Below are 26,645 nucleotides of genomic sequence, written 5' to 3'. Positions count from 1 at the left end.
CCAGGACGTTTCGCAATGAGTAACAACCCTGGTACCCTGTCTCCGGTACACAGTTGTCCATCGTGCGTCGTCCGTGGAAGAATGCAGTCCCATTTCCCGGCGATTAGTTTCCGCGGATAGCCCGGGGTCGGCCGCATCTCCTGCAGCTTGCCACTTTCCACCCATCACCGGCAGCGATGGATCCCCCTTCGGAGCTTACGCGAACGCGGGACAACGTTTTTCCCTCCTCCCTTGCTCTCTTTCCTTGCATCTTTGTCGAGGGTCGTAAAAAAGTAAGAACGTTGCCTATGCTCGTCCTGGGCGTGGCGGTGGACAAAAAGAAAGAGGAAGACAGAGCCGCGGAGTTGGCGGTAGAAGGACGGAGAAAGGTAGAGAAAAATAGAAAGGAAGAAAAGGAAAAAAAGACGGGGTAAAGAGAGGGAGAAAGAGGAAAGGAATGGGTTCGAAGACAGACAAAAAGGAGGACGAAAGGGAAGCGGGACGAAGAAAGATAGAACGACGTAAGATCTTGCTTCGTCCGTGACTGGAGGGAATCTCTAGTGGGATAAGGTGGACCCCATGGGCCCCGATGGTTGGTTACACGAGGGCCAGGGTTAGCCCTCGGGCAACATTCCCCGGTAATAGTCGGGTTATACCTCGGGTAACACAGGTGCCCTCGGCTACGGAGGGAGAGATCGCACAACGAAAGAACTCCGGAGCTGACTTACGACTTTCTCGGTCCCCCGGCCACGCTGGATACATCCATCTATCTCTTCCCTCGACGATTCCGGTGCCAATTCCGGGGATCAAAAACGGGGAATGCTAGTAGCTGCTGGAAGAGGAGGGTGTGGGGTGCAGGGAAAGGGAAGAGTACTGCAGGTTAAACAGGCAACGGGGGCATCCACTTTTACGGGCTACTCCGGGCCCCGAGAGAAAGATAATGTGGAACAAGGGAACGGGGGAATGGGGGAAACTTCGATCACTTCTCTGAACTATATACACGATGCTAAGATGAAATCTGGCTCGGGAAGTTAACGCGTTGCTTGCGTGGCTCGTATATGTGTCAGTGGAGACAGTACAGCGAACGTGCAGGTAGGAAGGATCGGGAAGTGGGCAAGATGGAAGAGGATAGGAGTATCTAGCATTCGTAGCGGGTCTTATCGTTCGCATCCATTGGGAAGGCTCGATGGCATCCTATCTGGAAGGGATGTCCCGGCTACCTTAAGAAATTCGAATCGTTTCGAGGTCTGGGTACAGATACTTCGGAGAAAGTTGATCTTGGGAGACACCTGGACCGGGGGGAGCCCTAGAGTCTAAACAGACGAGGACGGACTCGTCGATTTCGTAAATATCGTCGCGTTCGAGAGGAAACAGAGTGTCAGAGAAGAGAGGAAGAAGAAGAAGAAGAAGAGGAGAAAGGAGAGGAGGAAGGGCTTTTATTCGAAGATTGGCAGAGTCGTAGTAAAAGCGGTGTTCGCGGTATCGTCGAAAGGCCTCGAAGGACGGTAATTCGAGGTACATTTTTCGTGGGTTTCGGGCCGCCTTACAATGCCCGCTCGAACTTTTCTTTTTAATGACGCTGCTGACTCTCTTGCCGGCCGCAAGAAATACGATGTTCTGACCTTCTTAGGTCGCCACCCCCAACCTTCTTCTTCTCCCATCTGCCCTAACCTTCCTCTTCTCTTCCTTCATCTTTCTTCCCTTCTTCGTCCTTCGTCCTCTTCTTCTTCCTCCTCCTCCTCCTCCTCTTCTTCTTCTGCTCGCGCTTCTTCTTTTTCGTCTCTCCTCGTCGTCTTGCCGTCTATTCTCCTTCTTCTTCCTGCTGCTCCGGTCTCGCTGCTTCCCTTCCCTCTGTCTTTCCCTCTTCTTCTTCTTTTACCGTCCGAGGGAAGGCAGCAGAAAGGAAAGCGGAGAGACGTCGGCGAGGGCCCGGGTTGGGCCTCTTCACCGCGGAGAGTGCATTACATCCCCCCGGCTCCTTCTTCTTTCATCCTTGGCCGGCTCCACCGCGGAATGTGGCTCGATCCGCTCCTTCGTGTCTGAAAGGCAGCATGCCACACGTGGCACCGGACGTCGACGAGGTGGACGGCTCAGTGTATCTCGGGCAAATCGAAATATGCTAAATACAGGGTGTCCGAGAATCCTCGACTGGGGGGGGAGAGAGAAAAAGAGCGAAAGAGCGAAAGAGCGAGAGTCGGCGTGCAGGCGAATAGAGAGAGAAGGAGAGAGAAGGAGAAGGGGAAGCAGGAAAAGGGGGTGGGGAGAGAGCGAAGGAGAGAGAGTGGAGAGAAGAATCGAGGCGCGGCTGTTCGAACACGAACGACACTACCCGGACCGGCTTCAGGACGTGGAGTTTTATTGAGGAGCAGATGTTTGAAACGTAACCTATAATGATTCTACACTGTATATATACGAAACGCTGCACGGGTATACGCTTCTCGTACGGTTTATGGTTTTACCGATGAAGGAGCGTCACGATAACGTATTTTATTGCGGCTCCGCCGATAATGGTAGACGGGATCTAAACGGGATGAGCAGTTTCGGTCACTGACATCTCCCCGGCATCCTTTATAGGTTGCTGCGAGGTTTATGCGTTCCGTGAAAACTGTTTCGCGACGCTTCTGTGAAACGGCAACCCCTTTCGACCAATTGTTGCGCCAATTGCTCGCTGGAAACTGTTCAACGCTCGGTACAAGACCACGTCGTTGCATGCGGAATAATTGTCATGCGCGGAATCGCCGTTTATAACCCGCATTGCTTCCCGGATTGAGGTTAGGTTCGCTCGGGTTAGGTCGTACGCGTTATTCCTTGTCACGTGCGGTCTTGCTCCGTCGAGGTTAACCTCTACGCTGACACGTTTCGTCCCACGTGCCGCATCTGTATGTATATGTATATTTATATCAAAGGTAAGAATTTTATTACAAGAGATAACCTATCTTTCGCTTTATTCCGCGAGCGTATTAAATCGAAAGGAAATGCGAAGTAACTAGGTCAGAATTATTCCGTAATTAACCCTTTTGAGTTCTATTAGTCGGATCCATTCCAATCTAATTTTCCTATATAAAGCCTGGCTTTTTGTGCTTTAATTTAATTCAACGAGAATATGTTGGCGTAGATATGTTATCCGTCAGAAAAGTACGAAATTATCTTTCCAGGAGTTACTCTAGTGAATTATTTCCAATTATAAGACTTTTCTGTGATAATATCAAAATATTCACACAATTCTTGCTGAATAATCACCATTGTGATGAGCAGTAACTGAAGTTCCAATTTCGAAATGATCTTCTGAAATTGCAACCCCTAATACGAGTGCCACTCGTCGTTACGAGCTAAGAGGTTAGGACTACTCGATTCCTTGCGCAACGATTTAATTACGAAGAATTTAACATGGAAATAGTACTTGAATTTAATTAACCACTGTATACCAATACCATTTACGATAAAATTAGATGAAACTTATAGAAATTCGTCGAATCCTGTGCATGTTAAAATGTGTGCGATCAGTTTATCTTGCAATCATCACCTTCGATTCAGAGAGCTCGTTACTTTAGCTCAAAGGGTTAATCTCGTTCCCAGTGTTCTATGGTATACACCAGCTGAATCTCGTTTCATCGATATAGCTCGATCCATTAACGCATAACAATTTCATCCTTCTCCAAAGCAATTCCCGCGCATATCGTTTCGTTACACGACTTTCCAACGATTCCATCGGACTTTCTAGCCATCTAATTCCAGCGTTCTCGGACATGTTTCCAGAGCAAGCAACAGCGGCGAACATGCGCAGTGCTGCATAGCGCCTAGCGCATGATCGTGGCGCGCAAAGGGGGCCCAGTTCCAGGTTCCAGATCGAGTTCCAGTTCGGAAAGCGCGTCGCGTTGTCGCGCCATGAGGGTCTGGGAGCCGAGTGTCTGGCCCCATGTGGGCAGGACAGGTTTGGGGGCTCTCTCATTCACGAACATCTCCTCGCCGACAAGCTCTTTCATTGTTTCGCTCGTTTAGGGGTATCGGCATTTCGGACCATCAGCCGTGCAAAAAGTCGAGCGAGGAGAATGGGTCTCCGGGCTCCACGCAACGACCATATCAGGGCACCGTGAACGCGTATGTGCGGCCTTTGTACGGGCCCATTTGGCCCGACCGAAGTCCCCGAATGTCGCGGGCCCGAGCCGTTCCACCGGCCAGCCTTGTATTTGCTCCGTGATTATAATAAAGGAACACCGTCGCTACCGATAAAATTAATTTGTCAACCGGACTGCTGGACACCGCTCGCCACTGGCATTTCGAGAAACACTCGCTCCGGGCAGGCAACTTTAGGCCAATTTTAACGCTAGATCTACTAAACTACCAATTTTTTCTTTTTATATTTATTGGAAACATGGAATTATTCTCAATTGAGTCAATATTATCCGTTATTAAAGTAGGTACGTAATTATACATAGTTATCTTTTTCATCAGGCAATCTTCGCTGCTATTTGTTAGATGTGCTACATTTAATGCATACATTACAGGTCAGTACGTCTAGTGTTGGGAGAATTTTATTTCCATGGATTAAATGGCTTTTTTGGATTATTTTAGCACAGGATGAGGAATGGTTGTGTAATTAGACTCTCGTGACGACTGACTTTGCGTAGAAAAATTCGAAATTTATTTCTAGTAGTTTATTACAGCAGGAACAAATCTTATTAATTAATTTCGAACGCGAATTAGATAGGTTTGAAAAATCATTTTGAGAAATTTAACTCCAGGAAGCGAATGAATGTTATGGTAGGTTTGTGATGAGAAAATAGGTGTTAAATCTGCGAGGACGTCTGTGTGCTCGTATAATTGCACTCTCGTGGCATTTGGCTCTAGAAAAATTCAAATTTTATTACACGATAATAGGTAAAAATATTATTAATTAATTTTAAATGTAAACTAAATACATTTATAAGATAAACAGAAAGATTTATCTCGAAAGTGGGAAGAAATGAGGAAGCACAGGCCGTCCCTAAAAGCACAAATAATTAATACGAATGATATATTAATTAAGAAGAAATTTTTCGACATAAGACATTCTTTATAAAAGTACTTGGGAAAACTTTTGCACAGTTTCAAAATACGTATATTCGTCTGCACCGATTACCATTTGTTTTGTAATTATAAGATAATGGAAGATAACGATAATTATTGTTTTGTATTTAGATAATCGTACATGCATATATATCAGGAATATTTAACCTAACAAAAACGTCGGAAATTTATGGAATCGGCATATAGAATTATACTTTGAATTCGAAGTTAACGATTTCCGCTAATCGGTGGAATACACGAAACTGGCAAATTAAATTTCGTTTCTGCGAGGTAAAGGAATGCGTAATTTGATTAATTACTAACGCTAATTATTAATAATTATTCTTCAATGTTTCAGACGGCGAGTACCTCTTCGTCGATCCCGAGAATAAATTAAGCAAATACGCACCTAAAAACTGGCGAAGCTCTCATACATACGTAAGTATCCGATTTTTTACTATACAACGTGGTTAAAAGCGTTCGGATAATTCTTGGTAAACGTGATCGTGGAATACCGTATTCCAAAATATCTATTTCAATCTTGTTACGACATTCCGACGAGCAGGAAACCAATTATACGATGCGAATTATACGATAACACGATTATCGTTTGACCAAGGCTCTGTCGCATAATGCACACTTGTGGAATTCACAGGTTTAGATGATTCAGATGTGCATTGAGCGTGTCGTCAACTAAATGTGATACGTCCATGGAATTATGCGCAAGCATTTAAAAACGAGACGAGTTTCACGGTAGGAAACAAAAAGATCGTCCCCGAACGTTGTTTCGTATAATTTCCCGAATTATTTTGCCTAATCGTTCGAGTAAGACGATAAAATTGTTTTACTTGATGCTTTAACAATCCTAGCAACGTCATCAGAGACAACCTTCGCTCAATGTAAAATCCCTGATAACCCGTTTTATATTCGTCGTTAACGTTTCTACCGGTATCAGAATAATGTAAGCTATGGTCTCTAAACGAGTTTGTTATCGTACTTATCGTTTTTATTAGGAGACTAAATGGGGCAGTCAAATATAATTTTAAAAACAGGGACACGGTCGGCGCGTTAAATAACGTTCCCGTGAATTATATTAGCATAATTAAGAGTTTCTTCTTATTTCCCTTATTAGTACTTAATTAAACGCTTCGTACCACAAATAAATGTTGCATTATGAGTTGCACTAAAGTTTTAAACAACTTTGAATGAAAATGATATCGATCTGACGAAGCATTTTAACACCGAGAGACGGCTTGTAATTTGTAATTAAGTGTTCTGTACACGTTGATAGTAATGAAAGTGATACGATGGAGGTAAATTAATTGTAAATTAATTCGTATCGCAATAGTTCTGCACCGGTAAAGGTCAATATTAACATCGTCAAAATTAGCAGCAGAATATTTTACCAATCGCAAGAGTAAAATATTTGCAACTGATCTGGTAAACTCGGTGTTAAAATAATTTTTCGCTACAAAAATTGTTTCTCGTTAATTAAAATAGAAAATACAATAGTAATTTGTGGCTATTATCTAACGTGAAACGTAAGCGGAAAGTTTCGTGGATCATTACAGATCATCAGAGAGACACAGAAACGAATATTCCCTAAATTACCGAGTACAAACAAGAACATTTAATTTTTGTCTTGCGTATCTCGATATTTATGAAGCAACGAATTCTCCTGACGGGCGATGATCGTTAATTCTCATTTAACGCGCTTAAATAATTTTCGATGATTCACGTGATCCTCTGCGCAGAAAAAAAGGAGAGACTACGTCTATAGACGTATCGATTGTATCGGCGTCGATCGCTTCCAAAAGGAATGGAAGAAAAAAGTAAACAGGATTTCCTTTTTTTCCCCCTCCGGACGAATCTTTGGAATATCGCGATAATTTGTGAATTTATGTTACGCAATGACACAGGCACCAGCCGTGTAGATATACGCGCATAACGTATATACGCGACTGGGTCGAGAACTCGAACGGTACGTCTCGCCGCGAGGAATCGAGAAAAAGACGATTTAAGAGCAAAAGAAGCCAGCATGCTCGCGGCGAAAGGAGAAGGGTGCGTAGAAGGCCCTCTTCGGTCAAATTAGCATTTCCATCCGCGGGTGCACGATGGCGGCCGTGGTTTTGCCCCGAGGGTAGCGCTAAACGAGCGTACAACGGCAGTCCTCTTCAAGACGAGTAGCTTCGCAATATACCCCGGCAACTCGTCGTCGCCACCACGGACATCGGTGTGCTGCTTTGCTTCTTCCGAGCGGAGCCCCCGGTCTCCCTGCGCACCTGATGAACGGCAGCCTCTCGGTGCTCTTTATTACCGATATCTTTTATATTTAGTGCAGGAAGTTCTCGTAATTCAGTGGTTATCATAGGGTGAATCGTACTTCGTACTTATCTCTCTGCTGATGAATATGTTTCTGATGAAGTTTATTACGAAAATGGTATGTAAATTTCGAAATTAAGTATACTTATCTTGTCCTCCTTTCCTATGCTCGCTTTTACGACGGGGTGAATCAGTTTGGTCGACTCTCCTCTGCTTTGACGGATAGGTTTCCTATGATGTTTATCTTGGAATTTTCTGTGCTTTGTGAACAAAATTTCTTTAACACTTTGACTGCCATGTACTTTTTATATGGTACTCAGGAGGTCACGATAAAATTTCCATTATTCTTACGGTATAACGATGAATTATCTAGAAATATGACCAAAAAAAATGGTGCAATTATTATCTTCTATTCAAAGTTCTCTATTTATTTACGTTGTTCAAATTTCCAAAAAATGGTTAGAATAAAACAAATATAGATTAAAAAAATTAGTATCGCCAGGCACCACTAGTGACCACCATGACCCCACTGAGGAGACAAGCGCCGGTCACTGATGACCACCATGGTAGTCAATGTGTTAATCTATTTCCATTGGAAGTATAGTTTTAAGGTTACCTTTGGTGTCCTTCTTTTTCCTCTGTCTAAAACTCGTTGAAAAACAGATTTATCTTCTTCTTTCACGAATATATATAGTATCATTTTAATCGACTTGAAATAATCTGCAATAAGTACAATAAGTATAGACGAATTTAGATTAGTTCTTAAGTTCTTAAGTTCTTAGTTATAAGAATGCATTGATTACCATACCTTTACCAGCGTCGTACGAAAAGTATTAAAGTTGGAAAGTAAATTTCATAAAGTCCTAAAATATTCTTTCCTAAAGATAAGAAAAAGAAGTGAAAGAAATAAATAATATATCATCTCTGAATCATCGCTATTAGTAAACAATACAAACATTTGTAATTCCAATACTTGTCCACGAACGATTACATAACCTCAAATCGTTAAACGTCCTTCCATCGATCGAGCGCTCTTCGTTCTTTCCCCTCCGGAGAAATTTCAACAATTCGGTAGAGGGCAGTCTCTTGCCTCGGTCGGTCAGAACCGCAGGAATTTGTCAACAGCGCGCAACGCGTTCGATCGGCGAACAGCAGGGAGTTGACCAGTGGAAATTACGGATCGAAGGGTTCTCCGACTGAGAGAGAGGGAAAGAAAGAGACAGAGTGTGCCGCCTCGTGCGATATCTTCGTATCTGCTCGGAGCGGTGGGACCCCCGTTTCGCTAATGACGGTCCACACCAATAACCAATAAATACTGGCCCGGTAAAACCGGGCTACCGGACTACGTGCTTATCTCGGAGGAACATCGGCTGCGAGGATTTTCTGCAGCCGTGCGAGAGGTCCTCGGCTATTAAAACTGGGCCCCTCCCCTATCGGCGCTTTCTGCATCCCAACTTTATACACACGACCGTCTCTCTTTCTCTTTCTCCCCGTAACCACAAAAGGTTTCGAGAAGGAAATCTTTGATTAGGAGAAGGAAAGCATTATAATTATGACACGCTCTCGTTCGACTCGACGTTATTTGTAAGATGAATTTCGTAGATTTTTATTCGCTAGTAATAACGTAGTACTTACTAACCTAATTAATAATCAAATTGATAAAATAAAATTATAAACCATACCTCGTTTAGTGGAACTTTGAATTTACTCTATTTACCCGCGCATTTACATTCCTCGCGTGAATGTCAAAAGATTCCCCAGATGGCGCCGTAGAACAATTTATCGCGGGTTAGCGAATTTCGGCACGAGTGACATTATCGATACGAATTGAAAGCCTATTGAGACAAACGTCATCTGTGGCAAATGATAAGAACTACATTTTCTTTTACCATCTTCAGTAGTTTCTTTTCGTGTCCCTCCAAGCTACGATGATAAGATTTTGCCAATATATGGCGTCAATGAATCAAGGTCGATAACAACGAAAATGGTATTATTGATCGATCGACATATAGATTCTTTTCGATTTATCCACATGTACGGGCCGATGGCGCGATGCGTTCGCGAAGCCGCCATGTCGCACTTTCGATTTTCTTCGACATCATTGGTGACACCCACTCAGGCTTTCACGGGTGTCTCCACGCAATCAGGATATCTAATACATAGTTGGTGAAATGGATCGTGTATCAATGTATAAATACGTATGTATGTATACATGTCAGCGTCTGTATGTATATTAACATCACATATTCGATTGCCAATATTAATGGATGAAATTTCCTTTATTTAAACTTGCATTTACATTATTTACATATTACTATTATATTTATTCTAAGAAAAATTTTTTTAGATTATGCAAATAGAACAATTTCATCGGTATAATCGGTATTGATACCTAATTAATTACCCTCCGATACCTAACCTAAACGAGAAGTTACACAACTACATTGGATTCTTCGAACCTACTCAAAACACGAAATAACCTTCGATGTTTTCTTTCATAGTTTCCTGCACGTGTTTCGTGAAAAAAATGATTGAGATATTGTTTGAAATAGGAGGCGGGAGGTGATGTATAACGTTGGTTACTAATGGACAAGATTTATCGGTGCGCGTGTACACACATTATATACAGTGGAACATGCTGTAGAAATACGTACAAGTGGGCGATTACCGTTCTCCCCGATGGCTCTCACAAAGTGGCAACACGCCAGGCGCCAAGTAACGGCAGTAGTCAACATCAACAATACAGTCCCGAGAAGCCACTGGACCATGTTAAATGCAACTATATAATCAATTTCATGCTGTCTGTTGCATTGAGCTGCGTCGCTCGTTGGTCCTTGTCATTAGCACAAAATTGCAGTTGCGTTATCTACGAGCGTATCCGCATTCATTTTGAACGGCAATTCATTCCAACCGTTCAATTCTCTGACATGGAATGCTGTGTTTGTTACCCAGCTGTCTCTTATGTTTCGTGTTATTAGAGAATTAAATCGGTTATCAAAGACGGAAAAGATAAAGTATGATGCAAAGTCTAATTAATATAATTTCAAAGCTTGGAAAAGAATTTACACCATTTGATATGAACTTCCTTTAATACGAATGAAAAAGAATACAAATTCAACAAAGAAGAAGAAATCAAATTCCAATAATTACATAGGTAAAATTAAAAATTCAAATATAAAATTTAAATGAAAATACAGAATTTATGATTGCATAATTTCAGAGTAAATTTTAATTTGCAATATAATATACGTGGAAATGATTACAAACACACTATTAGAACTTTCTCATAGAACTCGTTACCTCATATTTTCCATATCTAAAAATAGCCACAGAAATATCTCTACCACGTTACACCATCAAATCCTATTTCTAAGTCTACACTTAAGCGGTCGAAATAATTTTCTAAATTCACCCACATCAATGTCGTACTCCTAACCTAAAAACTCTCATTACAGAAAATCAGATAGAAATCTCGAACTGAAATGAACCAAGACAGAACGTCAAAATTTCACCAAAAAGTTTCTAACTCTACACCAACGATAAAAAAAAAAATTTTTAAAAGGAAAAAAAAGAAAAGAAGAATTACTCCAGTCGAATTCCTGTTCGATCGACAAAGACTTATCGCGGTCCAATAATCAGCTTGAGCCACACCTGCTAGCACGGCGAGCTTCAATGTCATCCACGTTGCTGGCAGTTGGTATAGGTGTAGCTGGTACGCTACACACGCGCTTATAGTAGCCTCTCTGTATCGTGTGTATGCAAATTCAGAGTGTTTGTCCCAGACTCTCGATTTTAGCGGCGACTGTACCCGCGGGCCATCCAGGAACGTATGTGTGGCGCGGAGTGGAGGGAGGAGGAGGTGGAAGGACGAAAGAGAGCCAAAGAGTGGACGTGGAACAGAAGTGGGAAGATGGAAAGGCATACACCGAGAGGTGGATTAATATTTATGGTTCGTAAAATATGCGGATGGAGCCGACGGTATAATTTGCTACGATTTGACCGGAGGGTCTAGGTCTAGACATAACCGAGAAACCCTTCTCGGTTTAATTTTCGGCTACCGAATTTGGAGCGGGCTTCGTTATTGGTACCTGTCTCCCCTCGTTCCGTTCTTCGGCTCTTTCGTCCTTCCTCTGCTCCCATCTTCGTCCTCTGTTCTCGGTGTTTTCTTTTTTCCCCTACTCCTTTCTCTTCCCCTCCGCCGCCATTTCCACATCGTGGTCTGTCTCTGTCCGATGATGTATCGGTCATCCCGTACACTTCTGAAAAGTAAGGACGTATTAGTGTATGCGCGTCTCCTAATTTCTATCGGTGAAACCCACGAAATCCTTCTGATTGTTGAATTTCAATGGAGAGCATCTACCGTTATGATGAATCGAATTGGTGTGGGTGTGCGTGAAAAGAAATTAGGATCGGATCGATGCTGGAGGTTCTCGTATAATGAACCATGGTTTTCGAGTCTCGGAGAAATGGGAGGCTACCGTAGCGCGGTTTATGGTTATGCTTGTTTTTATGATAGAAATACCTGTGAAGGTTTCATCATCGATTTAAACACTTCTCGAAAGTAGATCACCATCGTAGACCGTATAAAAGAAAGGTGATATTAACGTTGAAATGCTCTTAACCAGTGCCTGTAAATCGTTAAAGATTTTGTTAACATATCGTTTATGATTTTCATAAAGACTTCATTAAAGGATCAATTTACGTGTAAATAACGTTACTAATATTTATATATACACGTATTCTAATTATTTGTAATTTAAGTAGAATTGTAAAACGAGAATTGTAAATACATACCTGACTGTAGACGTTTTTAATCCCAATTTACGGAATAGGCAATCGAGAACCTATTTCAATGAAGTACTGTCTATAAAATTTCCAAATAGATGCAAAAAAACATAGGAAGCAGTCGTACCTGTCGGATACACCGAATCCAACGGATTCGTCTCGTTATCTGCCTTCGAATCTCGCGGTCTCGAGTTTCACGGACCGAAAGCCGGAGATCCTCGGTCGAATTTAGTCCCGATTCCCGGTAGAACGGGCTATGGTAGCTACCGTGCTTGAAAACGCGTGGGTCTGAAGGCACGCGTGGGCATATTCACGGTTTGGTGGTTTCCGCCCACGTGGTGTGGCGGTTTTTCTTTCGTCGTTAAAGTTAAGCTCGATTCGCACTAGTGCATAAGCGACGTGATATTTAGCCAGTAATCACACCTAGAAGACAAATTTTTTAATTGCATTCAACACAAATACTCTCATTACAAGACAGCATTCTCTAAGTTTTACTTACAGATAAATCAAAACGAAAAAGAGAGAGAAATCACGTTAGATCTATTTGTCTCTAAAATATCCCGCATCTATAATGACGACTCATGGAGAAATAAAATACAGCGTTGGTGATTTCTATTGTATTGTAGGTTATACAAATCGTGTCGACAACCGCTTTCATGTAACCTGAAAAGGATTATAACTATCAGTTTAAAACAATCCATTATGCGAGAGCCATTGAAAATTAAAGAAATTTATTCAAATTATTATATCAGGTATAAAAAGCGGTTAACCTTCGTATTTTTCTTCGTTTATTTCTATCGAATCTGTCGTGTACGAAAAAGTATTAAATATTAATGGAATAAACATCTTGTATAGATACCCTTAGAACGCAAAGAGTATTTCGTTTGAATTCATACATAGATACGTCACGAAAGGATGAAATATAAATCTAGGATGCAGTAAATTGAATTAGACGGTCGAGACTGCTATCGTATATAGTTCTATGCATGCAAGCGCCACCTGCGTGTCACGCCGCGCGTTAGTGGGAATTGGACTTTAACGTTCGTGAGTAACGCTTCGGGATAAAGTAAAATGCGAGGGCCGTATAGTGAAGATTTATGCCGCGGTTCACGATCCGAATGAACGCAATTGTTAAATATGTCATGAACAAAACGGACCCGGCGATATCGAGTGTTATCGATTCAACAGGCGGATAATACGAGCGGTGCCTCTTGTTTGATTTAGTTGATCGACGCGCCGTGTCACGTTACTTATTCTAGTCCGCGCGAAAACAATTCAATTATCGAAACAAGTCATTGTCTTACCTACGCGGCGTGGAGAACGTAAGACTTACATCATTGTTAATGGGATTGTTCTGCGTTGATTTAGAATACTGATATTAGCATTTCCTAGGATCTGTTTATATGGTCAGCAATGTATAATGGTAGGAGTCAAAATACAGTTGCATTTATAGGTTAGTAAATTTAAAACACTTAATACACTCAAGGTACCCTGAATTTGATTTTAAAATAACAATATTTAAATAGTATTGATTAGCTGCTAAAATAGTATTATCTAGTAATTAAAAGATTTATAATTGATTATTATAGGAGTAATTCGATACTCTAATCGAATCAGTATGAAAACTCTACGTGAAGTGTCTTTCAAATTACTCGACCAATTAAAAATTTATCTGCGTACTTGCCTAATGAAGTGGAATAATGAGCATCGATATAAGAACAGAAGGAGAAAGATAAGTGGGTATCAGTTTGATCGAATTCCAACCGAGGTGATTGATATGGATTAAATCTGCATTAAAATACTTGCAAACGCAATGCTCAATGTTTAGATTTGATTTATGTTATCTTTAACATATTTTCTATTGATTATCGAATAAGGTTACTCGATATTTTCTCGATATTAATAATTATAGGAGCAATCAATACAAGCAATCAACTCGTGCCATTGAGGTTCACGAAGTAACTGCAATATACAAGAGTAACATTTGAATATCCAATAATAAAGCGGGTGAAATTTAAACAACTATAAGTAAAGTCGATCATAACATCTTTGTTTTATGATTTTCAGGGCCTAGACAGCAGCGGAAGACCAGCTTTCGTCCTCTACTTTCGCGTTCGCTACTACGTCGACACGCCGTTGCTCCTAAGGTAACAGTTACACCCAGATTTCTCAATACATAGTTACATTCTGTTGGTTTACATAATCATCGCACGAATCGGTCACTATCGATACCAACTTCACCTTCATACCACATATTACCCAATACCTCTCCGAATTCCTTCTAGTTCGTTTCAACATTAAAACCAGCACGAAGTAACTAGAATCGAATCGTCAGATCGAATCCGTAAGGGCGAATAAAAACTCCGGTAGTTGGATCGAGGCTACACCGGCTGACAAATTATTCACTCGAAAGAGGCTGGCCACTCGTAGGAAGCTAAATTAGTCGAGGACGCTCCAGCCATCGGACAGGCCCCCAAATGGATTGCAGAATTAATCGGAGTAATTAGCGTTCCGCTTCAAATACTCCCCTGGTGCCACCGTACCTGGCCAAACTGCCAAACCCGCGTAGCCTACCGGCCTTCTATATCGCCCTTTTGCTCCCTTTTTCCTAGCCTCGATGTATCGCGATTATAAGGGTTCCTGGCTTTGTCCCGAGGTTCGACGGAGAGAGGAATAGTCGAAGAAAAAGGACAGAATGCAAACTGAAAAGAGGCTGAAAGAATGACGAGGAGGAAAGAAACGGAGAAAAGAAAAAATTTTGACAGTGTTGAACGTATATACACGTGTAGTATGGTACATATACAGGATGTTTCAGAACTACAGATTAATTAAGCAGGAGGTGGTAGGGGATAATGGAAGAAATATTTTTTGTCTAATAAACATATGTTCGTTCTCACTTTAGTCTTTTAGCAACAGAGCTTTAAAGAGGCAAGCTTTTTTAGACCCCTAGAGACAGGCAACTTGTACACCACATCGTCTCCCAGAAATCTTTATGCAGTTTCATGCCCATATTGCATAAATATAACAAGAAATTGCATTGTATTTCTAACAGCATTTCATAAATAATTAACAAGAAATGTTAATTTCTAAGCAATTTTGACTAAGAAGTTGTTGCAATTTCATTTATCGGAAAACTTAAATTCACATTTACAATAAATATGGAAATTATCAGGTAAATAATAAATCCTCGTATTGTGCTTAAAAAAATATTATAGCTAGTTTTAACAACTTGTGTTATAAATTGAAGTAGTAAAAAGGACGTCCCTACATTAATCATCACAATTCGTCACTTCAAGGATGATGTATGACGGGTTGCTCATCACCTGGCGTCCGAAACATATGATCTTAAAGTCGTATTACCGAACCATAAAGGAAAATCGGACATACATTTATTAGACGGAACATATCGTTTTCATCAGCCCCTGCTACTCGGTGGAATCTTTAATTTTGAAACACCCTGTACAAGAAGCGCCCTTTTCAGTGGAGGAGCAAGATAGACAGGTTGTAAAGAAAGAATAAGAAAGAAAGCAGGAAGGGAAGGAAAAAGGGTGGTTCGCTGGAGGGATCTCCCTCTCACGAAACGAAATCTCGACTCCTGTCCGGTAGCTAAGTGCTACCTACTCTTGTAATTATAAATTATTACGTGGCGCGTGATAGATAGACTGTACGCATTAAATGAAAGCACTCGTCCCGGTAATTATACTGATCCGTAGTTGCTTTCTGATTTCCACCCGAAACCCGTGATTTACATCCAGCCACGCCGCATTCACCGCACGTCCACGTCGACGAGGGTTTAATTCGTGAAAGGACCAGCACGCTTGCCAGAACTCGCGGACGATCGAGCTCTCGACTCGATCTTTGGTTAATTCTTCTGTTCCCTAGGTGATTTTCATTAACTTTTAACTTCATCCACTCAAGTTGTCTTCTATTCCACTCTTCTTGCCTTTTGTACGCAAATTACCTATTTCTGCAACAATCGAAGTCTGCATTAAAGTTCTTCTCAACGTTCATACTTTGCTACTATGTACTTCGCAAATTACCTATTTCTGCAACAATCGAAGTCTGCATTAAAGTTCTTCTCAACGTTCATACTTATCAAGTACTATGCTACTCATTTGCATCCTCGTTGATAAAAATTAGGAAGCGATCTCAGTCTTAGAATCCCTTCATCAAGGTGACATGACTTTAAAAAGCAAAATTATTAAATAAAATTGAATCGTCCAATTGGAAGGATTTTGTTAGAATATCAAGGCATCCCCCCAGAAAATTATTTTGCATCAGTGATTGATTCGAGAGGTTACGAGACACCTGCTATTAGGAATTAAATTTAAAGGAATTGCAGTTAAATTAAACTTGGAATTTTCTTTCTTAGCAGGGTCTTTTGTAATCACTACTTATCCCGTAGATTTATAGGGTCAGTATCGTTATGTGTAACACGTGCAAAGTGTATCAAGCGTGACGTTGCGAACCTCGAAAGATCCGCCTGGTAAGAGCACGTTGTTTATCATTACGCGAAATTGTATGACCGTGTGTCTTTCGACGCACGTCTCCTCGAGATACGGACAGTTTTCTGAAAGCGGATCTGCGACATAAGTTAGGGTCATTCAAACAATATGATCTCACAATCCGTGTTTTCTGTTTGAATATACTCATGCATTAATTGCAAGATTTTCTATTAATCTTTTTATAATGTCTCCTTTTTTCTCCTAATAGAGATTAGATAATGAATATGAGTCAAGTTTCGCATTATATTGTTTCTAGAAGGGAATAGGCTTAAATTTCAAATAGATATTACGCTCTGGAGTTACATTTACTGTATTTGCAAAGACAGAATTACTATAGTTTCTGCGGAGGTATACAGTACTGAGTCTTCTTTCAGTGATAATTTAAGGTTAATATAGTTACGTGGCACTATATACTTTTTCTTTCTTCTTCTTTTTTTTAATACACGATATTTATATTGTATGTGTGTATGCGTGTTTAGATCATTGTTTTGATATCACCCCTTCCGGCATATGGTAAGTCATGGGTTCTGTAGGACCGTAATTCTTTGGCTCACCGTAGAAGGGCGCTGGTCGCGTCTAGTTATATTCATTAGGTAATGAGAATCCTCGAATCACGTGACAGGAGTTTTAATTAAGGCTCATGAAGTATCGTATTCGTCGATTAACTTTAGTAGTGAACGAATTACGTAGTTTGTTTACTTCCAACTTCTTAACATTATTAATCGTAAAGAGTGCTTTTTAATATGTAAAGTCATCAGAAGTTTCGAAGTTAATCGGACTCATATTGTCGTTCCATTGCATCCAATAGACACGTATGTATTAATCGTACGAAACTGTTAATAACTATTTTTATGACATAATTAGTATTCAAGGTAACATCTAACTATAGCACGCGTTGCAATAACATGGTATTAGGTTGTTTGCAACGTTCTGTCTCGAGGTATTTAATTTTCGTATACCATATATGCATATCTTATAAATCATATAATCTGTGACAAATTGAGAAAATGTGTACAGTGTAGCAGAAACTTAATTATTCTAATTATCTTCGAACTCTTGTGGCATTTTAATACGACTGAACGTGTTTCTGAAAAGGTAGAAGTACTAAGCCATAATAAATTATAGGTTAGTTTACAAAGTAATCGTGTAAGCTAAAATATTGATTTAATATCTATATAGGGGACACGAATTTATTATTACTTGATTCCAACTGAGATCAATAGTAAAATTTATGAAGAAGATGCCTGAAATTATTTAATTATATATCAATTTTAGTTTAATTAATTTCAATTTCTTATTTCTACGAATTAACGAATCGACACCGATGGGTATCACTGTTTGTATTAATGTAGGTAACATAGTGAGTAGATATTTAGTATTTTCAACGGTTCGCTGATGGCGCCAGGTTATGCTTCTCTATCGTATACACTTCGCGTAACTGTCTGAATATATTAATTCTTTGCACTTGACGATTGTTTCGTTATAGAAAAATAGTAGACTTTCTATCAAGTGAATGATATTTTTAAAACGGTAAAATAAGAAATCGTATACAAATTAAGACGTAGAATTATTTTACTTCGATATTCCACGTATCGTTGGGTAATTTGAAATTTGATATATTAATTAACATCGATTTTTAGAATCTGATTAAATAGAGAGTAGGGGTCGTCTCTAAAGTGCAAAGGGTTAATCGATGTGTAGTAAAAAGAAAAGGCTGTTTCCAAAATAGATAAAGTAATCACAAACTAATAATGAAAAATCATCTTATCATCTGTTTGTAACACTGCCGAATGAAAAATTTAAGTTATTTACTCACACACTCACCAATAATACATTAACATCATATTCGTTATTCGTCGACTTATACACTGGTATATAGTCTCCTTGTCAACGTAGAATTTTCTTCGTTTCATTGATAGTTCGATAAATAAATGATTTTCTAATCAGAAATTTTTTAAACAATATAATTTATTGGACATTATTGAATAGTGTTTTTAAAAAATTAATATTCACATAATCGTGTCATAACTTGTAATGTACAGTTATAATAAGAGTAGGGGATAAGAACAATTTTTGTCTCTTTTATTTATAATTTCATAATTAAATTGTATCCTGTTGAAGAGAAGCAAGTATCTGAATATTCTCGCGTGATAGTGTGCATTTCCTTGTAAATGTATATGATGTGAAGTATGGCACCATACGAATATTCCGTATAACGGATAGCAGTGAATCGCGAAAAGCTATTTGCATAATTAATAATAATAATACCATTTCTGTGAGGTATGCTTCTCACAATTACCAAATGTTCTCTTCCTGTGTCTTCTTGCCAGTGTATCGGTCGTACTCTGATGAAAAAGTATCTTCAATGCTTCTGGCATTCTTGTCGATGTAATGAATTGCACTGGTAAATAATTAAATTTCGTTCTTCCACTTGAATATATACTTCTATTAAATCTTTTCACTCGTCTGATATTTTATCATGTTTCAATCGTATTAATCATGTTTTATTGTACGAGAAATGGTTTTGTGGGAAAGGAAGGAAACTTCTTATCGATGAAAATTTGATAGTAACAAAATGCAAATACCGTTACGTTATTCGATCATGTTATAATACTGCATTAGGTAAATAATGATTATTCGATGTGTTAATTACCCAATAATTTTTAATATTAATTTTAATTTCTAACAAAGGTGTCTGTATGATACCTCCTCAAGCATGATAAGTAACGAAATATTAAAAAATAGATGCGCATATATAAAATGTTGTAATGACTATGGCAAGTATATTCATATTCAGTGTTCATAAAACCTAAACCTTTTTCTCTCTCTCACATCCTCTGATATCAATTTTTTTCCAATTTGTTCGATGCTACGTTAGATATTTTATAGTCACCCCATATTCACTTTGCTCGTTTTCTGCACTAGCTATCAAAATATTTTATGACTTTTTTTTTATACTGCATCTATGGCATCGTAGAGGTAAAAGAGCCTGGATCGTATCAATTAATAGCAAGAACTTGTTCTCAACGTATCGTTTCTTATACAAAAACTGGCTCAATATAAGCTTATTTCATCGTATAAAACGAAGAAGCAGCTAACCATTTGATTACCATTTCAGCGATGAAACGACGCGTCACCACTATTACCTGCAACTGCGCGACAATGTCGTCAGGCATGGCGGTGGGGTGGAGAGCCTCCATCCTCACCATCCCCTACATGAACCATCTATCGTTACGCCCCTGCTCACACTCGCGGGTCTTGCCCTACAAGCCGATCTTGGGGACTACTCCGAGGAGCGGCACAGGCCACACGCAGGACCTGTGGGATACTGCAAGCCCACGGATTACCTACCGCCTCACGTAAGTCTCTTATTTACACAAAACACCTACAACGGTATAATAAATAGTAAATATCGCATAAAATTAATTGACAGAATTTGGAAAATTTTGCACACACCAAAAAGGGGTTACCGACGAATGGTATAAATGTCTGGGAACAGTTACAGAAAGATGACTTGCAGTTTTGCACATTTTTTGAAACAATTACAAGTTCTTTTTGTAATTGAGAATTCTTGGAAGCAGTGTAAAGAAGGTAATCAAGTTTCACGGATTTGTGAAAGTTCTGTGTAGTTTGATTCGCTTTTTCTTATATTACCTTCTTTGCGCTAGTATTTTGTACATGATCAGAGCTTGAGCTCTTATTATGCTCTTATTATTTAACACGTTAAACGCCACGCCGGTTTTACGTGCCGTTCCGTTCACGCCACAGTTAGTCGTTATGCGGGCCCTTCCGAGCCGTACGAGAAGTCTAGTGCTGGTCCCTAGGGACCGGCTTGGCGTTTAACGTGTTAAACTATCATCGAGGGTTATTGCTATTATATAAATGCACACAGTGGACAAGTGTCTATTCTAACCAGAATATGAATTCTGCCTATTTGAACGAATAATTATAAATAACAAAGGCAATAAGCAATATTATATGAAGATTCAGTTATCCGAACTGTTTTGTCCCCAGATAAGTTCGGATAAGTAGAGTTCTACTATACCCTATTTCTTATCGGAATTACCTACGCGCACTAAATATTCGAAACAGGAAATCACAGTTTTCTAAATATCGACAGACGGAAACACCGTGCATTTTAAAATTATTTTACGATACTTCTGATTTCGTTTCGTTTCGTGGTCGGGTAAACATAAATCTTGGATCTTCGATTGAAAGCTGATATCGGTTTTTCCGAGGTTCACTCACTGGAATGTAGACCTATTCATGGCGATATCTCGATCGTAAAGACTGCTGGAAGCAAGCTAGATGATTTAACTTCTGCTCATCTAAGCGAGCTCTGTTGAAAAACGCGTTGCAGAAACAGTAGTCGGATTTTTATTAAATGTAATCAATGATTATGTTGGCTAGATGTGCCTCGAGTCAAATGTGCTCGCCGTGCTCGCGGCACAGCACAGGGACAACCGGGGTCTCTCAAGGGAGGAGGCAGAATTGCAATACATCCGGGAGGCGGTGCTGCTGGAGGCGCCGCTCAACGCTCACCTTTATCGGTTGCGAAGAAGCAAGAACGAGGCAGGTCCGGGACGCATACTCCTCGCGATATGTGCTCGCGGGGTGCGAATCTACGCCGAGGAGGAGACACCACGTGTCTTTGCCTGGAACAACATCGGCAAACTTTGCTTCGACGTTAGTCTCATGTTTCCATTACTATTTTATTCTCTTCGATCTTTCATCCGTGACTTTCCATTTTATAATTAAATCCAAATTCTTTTTATCCCAATTTAATGTCTTAAGTTCCATGTTCTTAGTTTTTCTTTCATGTATAGCCTAGAGTTGTGATTTCTTGTTCAAGTTACCTTTCATTTTTGTATTTGTCATTTAGCTTTAACTTTGTAAATTAATTTCAATCGCATTGTTGAATTAGGGATTTGTTGACCTTGTTAATCTTGAGAAAAGACTCTGTGATGGATTTCTTCTGATCTGCTGTGTTTCCTTTACATACAGCGTAAGAAGTTTGAGATACGCGCAGTCGATCAGCCGGACAAACTCACCCTCTACAGTGGATGTGATGACAAAAGCAAACTGCTTCTGGGACTCTGTAGAGATACCCATCAGTTCTCCATGGCCATAGCACCTAGAGTAAATGAAGCGAAGAGACGAGAAGAGGAAGGTCAGTTAATAAAATCTATGTGGATGAAATTCAGTAATTTTTAGTATCTCTACTAAAGCTTACACATAAGTTCATAGAAAAGCATTTTCAACTTACCAGATACATTCACCATTGTAACAGAATTTTTGTTTCTTTTTCTGTGACACTTTATTCTTTCGGCTTTTCCTTTACGCTTTTGTATTTAGATTCTCGCTCAGTCCTCACTGTTTACCTATGGTTAATGACGTGACAACCTGATAATCGTGAATAGGCAAAATTGATGTTTGCCAAATTAATGTTCTGTTTTTAACTTTAGAGAGGAAAGTACTTCGCGACTGCTACATGTATCCTGCTCGATGCAAGTTGAGTTTAACGGCACGCGGGGCGCGCGGTGACCAACGAATTTCTGTTATCTCGAGCACCTCGTCCAACACGACTTCTGGAATTGTCAGCGACCGGGTTCACAGCGAGGACGAGCCAGACACGGCGCCTGCTTCGACTGAATGTCTGCCACGTCTTACTGAAAATACTTCGCACTCTGGTGTTCAATGCGGTGTTGTGAACGGCTCGAATGCAGACGTTGAGGACCGTTCCATACCGTCGTCCCCAGTTTCTACTGTGGATGGTAAACTTACTTCCATTCTGCACATGTAGAAATTATTTATATTAATGCTTATTTTATACTTATTTCGTGCCTTAGTTCTTATATCCTTATCTATATTCCTATGTCTATAAAATAACTACAATTTTATTGGATGTAAAACTGTCAAGTTTTAAAGATACATACAAATCATTAACAAGGGATTGGTATTATCGTATGATTTCATACTTTTAATTGGCACTTTCGTATTGTATAGTCTTACAAGTAATCTTGTAATTTTCAGAAGTTGATGGTACGGATAGTACTCCTACGACGGCTGCATTGCGATTGGCATCAAGCGCAGCCACAGCGGCCGAAGGGTCACAATGTAGCAGCAGCTGCAGCACGGTCGTAGTTGTAAATGCACCTGCTGGTGGACCGCCGCGAATGCGACGCACATCCGCGACTTCCAGTCTGGAACTCGGTTTCTCGCATACGGCACAGAATTCAGCGGTTTCGTCAGAAACCGCTAGTTTTCCTGGCGCAATTTATGATAGGTGCAAAAAAGGTGGAAAATATGCGGGTAAGTTTAAATGGTAATAGTATTAAATGAATTTGCGAAAAATTTTGCATAAAAAATCATTTAAAAACGTGAACGATCTTTAGATCTTAGTCAATAAACTTAGTTTTGAACTGTAGCTTAATCTGTACTTTGTTTCATGAAGATACTCTCTTTCAGGTACCGACATTGCAAGTGAAACCAGTGGAGTATATACACTAAGGAGCAGTGAAATGCAAGATGAAAGAATGGGAGATTTATACTCACCTACCGGTGATGCCAATGGATCTTCTGCAGCGAGCGATGTGTGTGCCTTAAGTTCCGTTCAGTCTACAACCGACGAGGCTTCCGTAACGTCCGGTTTTTATACCATTCACAGTGGTCTTAGGTCCGAAACAAGCGACGTCTACACAGAAGATGTTGGTACAGAAGATCAGGAACCCATTTACAGTGTCTGTAAAGGTGATGAAGATGTTAGTAATGTTGTGTCTACCATGTCGGGTGTTTCTCTGGATCAGCAGCTCGAAGATTCTAGATCACGGAGCAATAGTATACTCAGCGCAGGGAGCTTCAGAGGTGACGGCAGTGATCCTTCCAGTGTTGGACCTTTATTATCAGCCGATGAACTTTCTGACTTAATAGTTGGACGTTATCCTCCTCGAAAAACTATCAGTAATTCGATGGATTCTGATTGCGATTACGTTACTATGCCTCCACCACCTCCGCCACCACGGACCGATAGCGATAGGCAACTTCCTCCACCTCCTCCTTATCCAGTAAGCATGGACTATGCGACAATAAACTCACCACGACCAAAAATACCGGATATCGAAAGGGAACCTCCACCTCCCCCACCGTACAATGCCACTCGTGGCGAATTTGTACCTTTGCCACCACGAAGAACCGATCCGCCACCGCCACCGCCTTACACTTCACCCAGAGAAAGGATTCAAATACCACCGCCTACACCTCCAAGAAATGACGCGGTAACACCAAGAGAACCACCACCTCCACCACCTTATCCTGAGGTTCCGGAGGTCACTCGACAAGAAGCAATTTCTAAATTATATCCAGCTACGACTGAAGAAATAGTATCGAGGGTGACGTCGACAAAAATACAAACTGGTCTAGTGAATAGTAAGATGAACGCTACTTTGACGGCTTCGAAGACTATCAGTACTAATCAAGCTACCAACGACATTGCTTCGATCGCCCCAAAACCACCACCCAGAATTCAACCACCTACTTATCCCGGTGACAAAATGAAACCCACGCCGGTCCACGCGCCCGTCGCAGCTCTTGTCGTTGGACCGAACAATTACTTGGACGTGCACGCTTCACGAGGTGGTCCGGTTTTGTTACCATACTTACCACCACCACCGCCCAGCTTGGCTACTGTTTATACAAGTCAAGTTGCGAGATCGCAGATTGAACAGTATAAACAACAACTGTATTCAGACGTCGATTATGTGATGTTTCCTCTAAAGGATCCCGCAGTGTCGAAGCAAGAGTACATTGACGCAAAACAGGGATCGCTTTTAGCGGCCATGGCTGCTTATCCTCCTCCACCTTATCCTTCGTTTAACAATAAATCATTAGTAATGTATCGTAGTACACCATACCTTCCTGGTTCCTCATTCTCGTCACCTACGAAATACGCTTCGAATCAAAACCTTAGTAGCAGCGACACGAGTTCTAACAACTACTTACCGCATAGTAATTTGAGCAGCCACTACGCTGCTAGTACAAGTTCGCTATATAGTGGAGCTACTTGTTCATCGGCAGGAAGTCAGAGTCTTAGACGCGAACCACCAGCCCCAGCTCATCCCCACACACTCCACGCGTTTTCTAGAACGAGGAGCGACGAGAATATATTGAAGTGTTTCGACTCGCCTTCCGCCACGAAATTACAATCTTTACCACAGTTGAAACATCGGAGACTTCCGCCGCCTCCACCACCACCACCCTATGAAATACAGGTATCGTATAAGTTCTATAAAACTTAATATATGTTTGTAATAAACATTATATAGCAATATAAAGTTACATAATGCGGTACAGAAAGCATTATAATTTTTAAATATATTTAAATAAATTCTTCATGTCATTTCAATATTTTAGCGTAGATATTTTACTTCAATTATTCCGTTTGCAGAACCTCGAGAAGAATCAACCGCTTCCATCCGCCTCTTCGTCATCTTCTTCACCGAAGAAGGCGTCGAAAGCAAATACGGTGGAGGAACGCGAAGAAGGAAAAGAAGACGGAATGTTGGATATTAGAACGCTACGCGAGAAGAGTCGTAACTTAGACTTGCCACTGATATCAGCATTGTGCAACGATCGATATTTATTGAAACAGACAAAAGCGTTTGTTATGCCGAAACACCCTGCTGAGGCCACTTCTTCGACGTCCACAAAAAACGGCTCGAGAAATAGTAATGGCGGAACATCCAGTAGAAATAAGTATCCAGTTAGCGGCCTTTCTACAACGCAGATCACTAAACCTCCAAGAAAATCATCGACGAGTACTCACAAACACCCCGCCGAGGTGAAGGGCAACGCTTACAAGGTGACGAATTCGACAGGCGTGTCGGTTGTAAAAAAAGATCCGACAAGGGCGTCGCATTCGTAACATAAAACGAAGAAAAAGCAACGGAGTTTGCCACTCTAGTGACGCTATGAAAATTCTATACCTCGATCAAAGTACATTCCTCAAAGCTGTTGAAACGATTCCATAACTGCTCTGTTTTCTGTACTTGGATAACAAGCAGTAGACAAGAAAAGGTCGACTTAACACCTTAAGTACTTAAATAGCGTTTCTACACAAACCGTGCTTCTTCAACTCAGGGTGCCATTTTATCATTTACGATTCTCCTGCTCGTCGCTAATACTCAAGGAAGAAAAAGAAGTCCGATGATAGATTAGACCTTTACGAAGTTTAAATGAATGCCGAAGGTGTCTGTTATGTAATATCTCTTTTCTTATCTAATTTCGTTCTTACGATCTCTTTGATATTCCTGAAAATTGTACTTCTCCCTTGCAAACAAAGCTTTTCTTTCGTACGTAGAATAGTTGAAATACATCGACAATAAAAGTGTCCATTAACTCTTTGTTTTTGCTCAAGTAAGCGATTAGCGCGAAATGAAAAAATTGAACGCGAAGTTTTGTAAATCATAATAACGACGAAAGCGTGGGAAAATGCTCTTACGTATAGTTATCTGATACTAGGACAACGATTTTTCTAGGTACTAATTACACAGATATTTTTATACTCTGAATGAAGGCAGGTATGATTATTGTAACTAGTGAAATAGTACCTATTTTTGAGGTCTACAAAAGTAATATTTATTACCATCCAGAAAATTCTTGTCTTTATTTTTTTTCTATCTTTTTTTTTTGTTTTAATAATTCAATCAGTGCTCGCTTTATGATACTTTCTCTATCGAAGCGTTTTTAAGCATTTGCGTGTACGTAACTGTAAGTGTAGTCGTTTATTTAGGAGAATTTAAGTGTTAAATACACTCGGTGAGAAAAATTTTGTTCCTTCCTCAGCGACTGAACATTGTTATGAGAGAAAGGTTAAACGAATTCTCGAATTACGACAGTCGAACATCGCGAGAATACGTTGTTAATAGAGAATGTTTATACTGCACTACAGAACACGTACTAGAAAATAACATGTGACAATTAAAGTTGTACAAGATTTGCGTGAAAGTGAAT

At 40.3% G+C, this 26,645-nt stretch overlaps 1 protein-coding gene across 2 annotated transcripts in view; it reads left to right on the top strand.

Moving 5' to 3' along the window:
- LOC108551873 (protein expanded) overlaps positions 1–25,956 on the top strand; it is a 56,544-nt gene extending 30,588 nt beyond the window's left edge. Inside the window, exons 3-11 of one of the 2 annotated variants that reach the window (XM_017906218.1) lie at positions 5,384–5,463; positions 14,200–14,279; positions 19,756–19,996; positions 21,048–21,323; positions 21,642–21,807; positions 22,103–22,411; positions 22,674–22,949; positions 23,106–24,904; positions 25,081–25,956. In XM_017906218.1, the coding sequence (XP_017761707.1) occupies positions 5,384–5,463; positions 14,200–14,279; positions 19,756–19,996; positions 21,048–21,323; positions 21,642–21,807; positions 22,103–22,411; positions 22,674–22,949; positions 23,106–24,904; positions 25,081–25,557 (3,704 nt within the window). In that variant the 3' untranslated portion in view covers positions 25,558–25,956. Of the gene's footprint in view, positions 1–5,383; positions 5,464–14,199; positions 14,280–19,755; positions 19,997–21,047; positions 21,324–21,641; positions 21,808–22,102; positions 22,412–22,670; positions 22,950–23,105; positions 24,905–25,080 lie in introns of both variants that reach the window. The other variant, XM_017906217.1, reaches the window with a different exon arrangement.
- Positions 25,957–26,645: the final 689 nt, after the last annotated feature.

The sequence above is a fragment of the Eufriesea mexicana genome, unplaced genomic scaffold (genome assembly GCF_001483705.2).
Source record: "Eufriesea mexicana isolate 0111107269 unplaced genomic scaffold, ASM148370v2 scaffold5190, whole genome shotgun sequence".
Lineage (NCBI taxonomy): Eukaryota > Metazoa > Arthropoda > Insecta > Hymenoptera > Apidae > Eufriesea > Eufriesea mexicana.
Note: the sequence above shows the minus strand (reverse complement) of the source record. Positions and strands in the feature narration are given on the sequence as shown.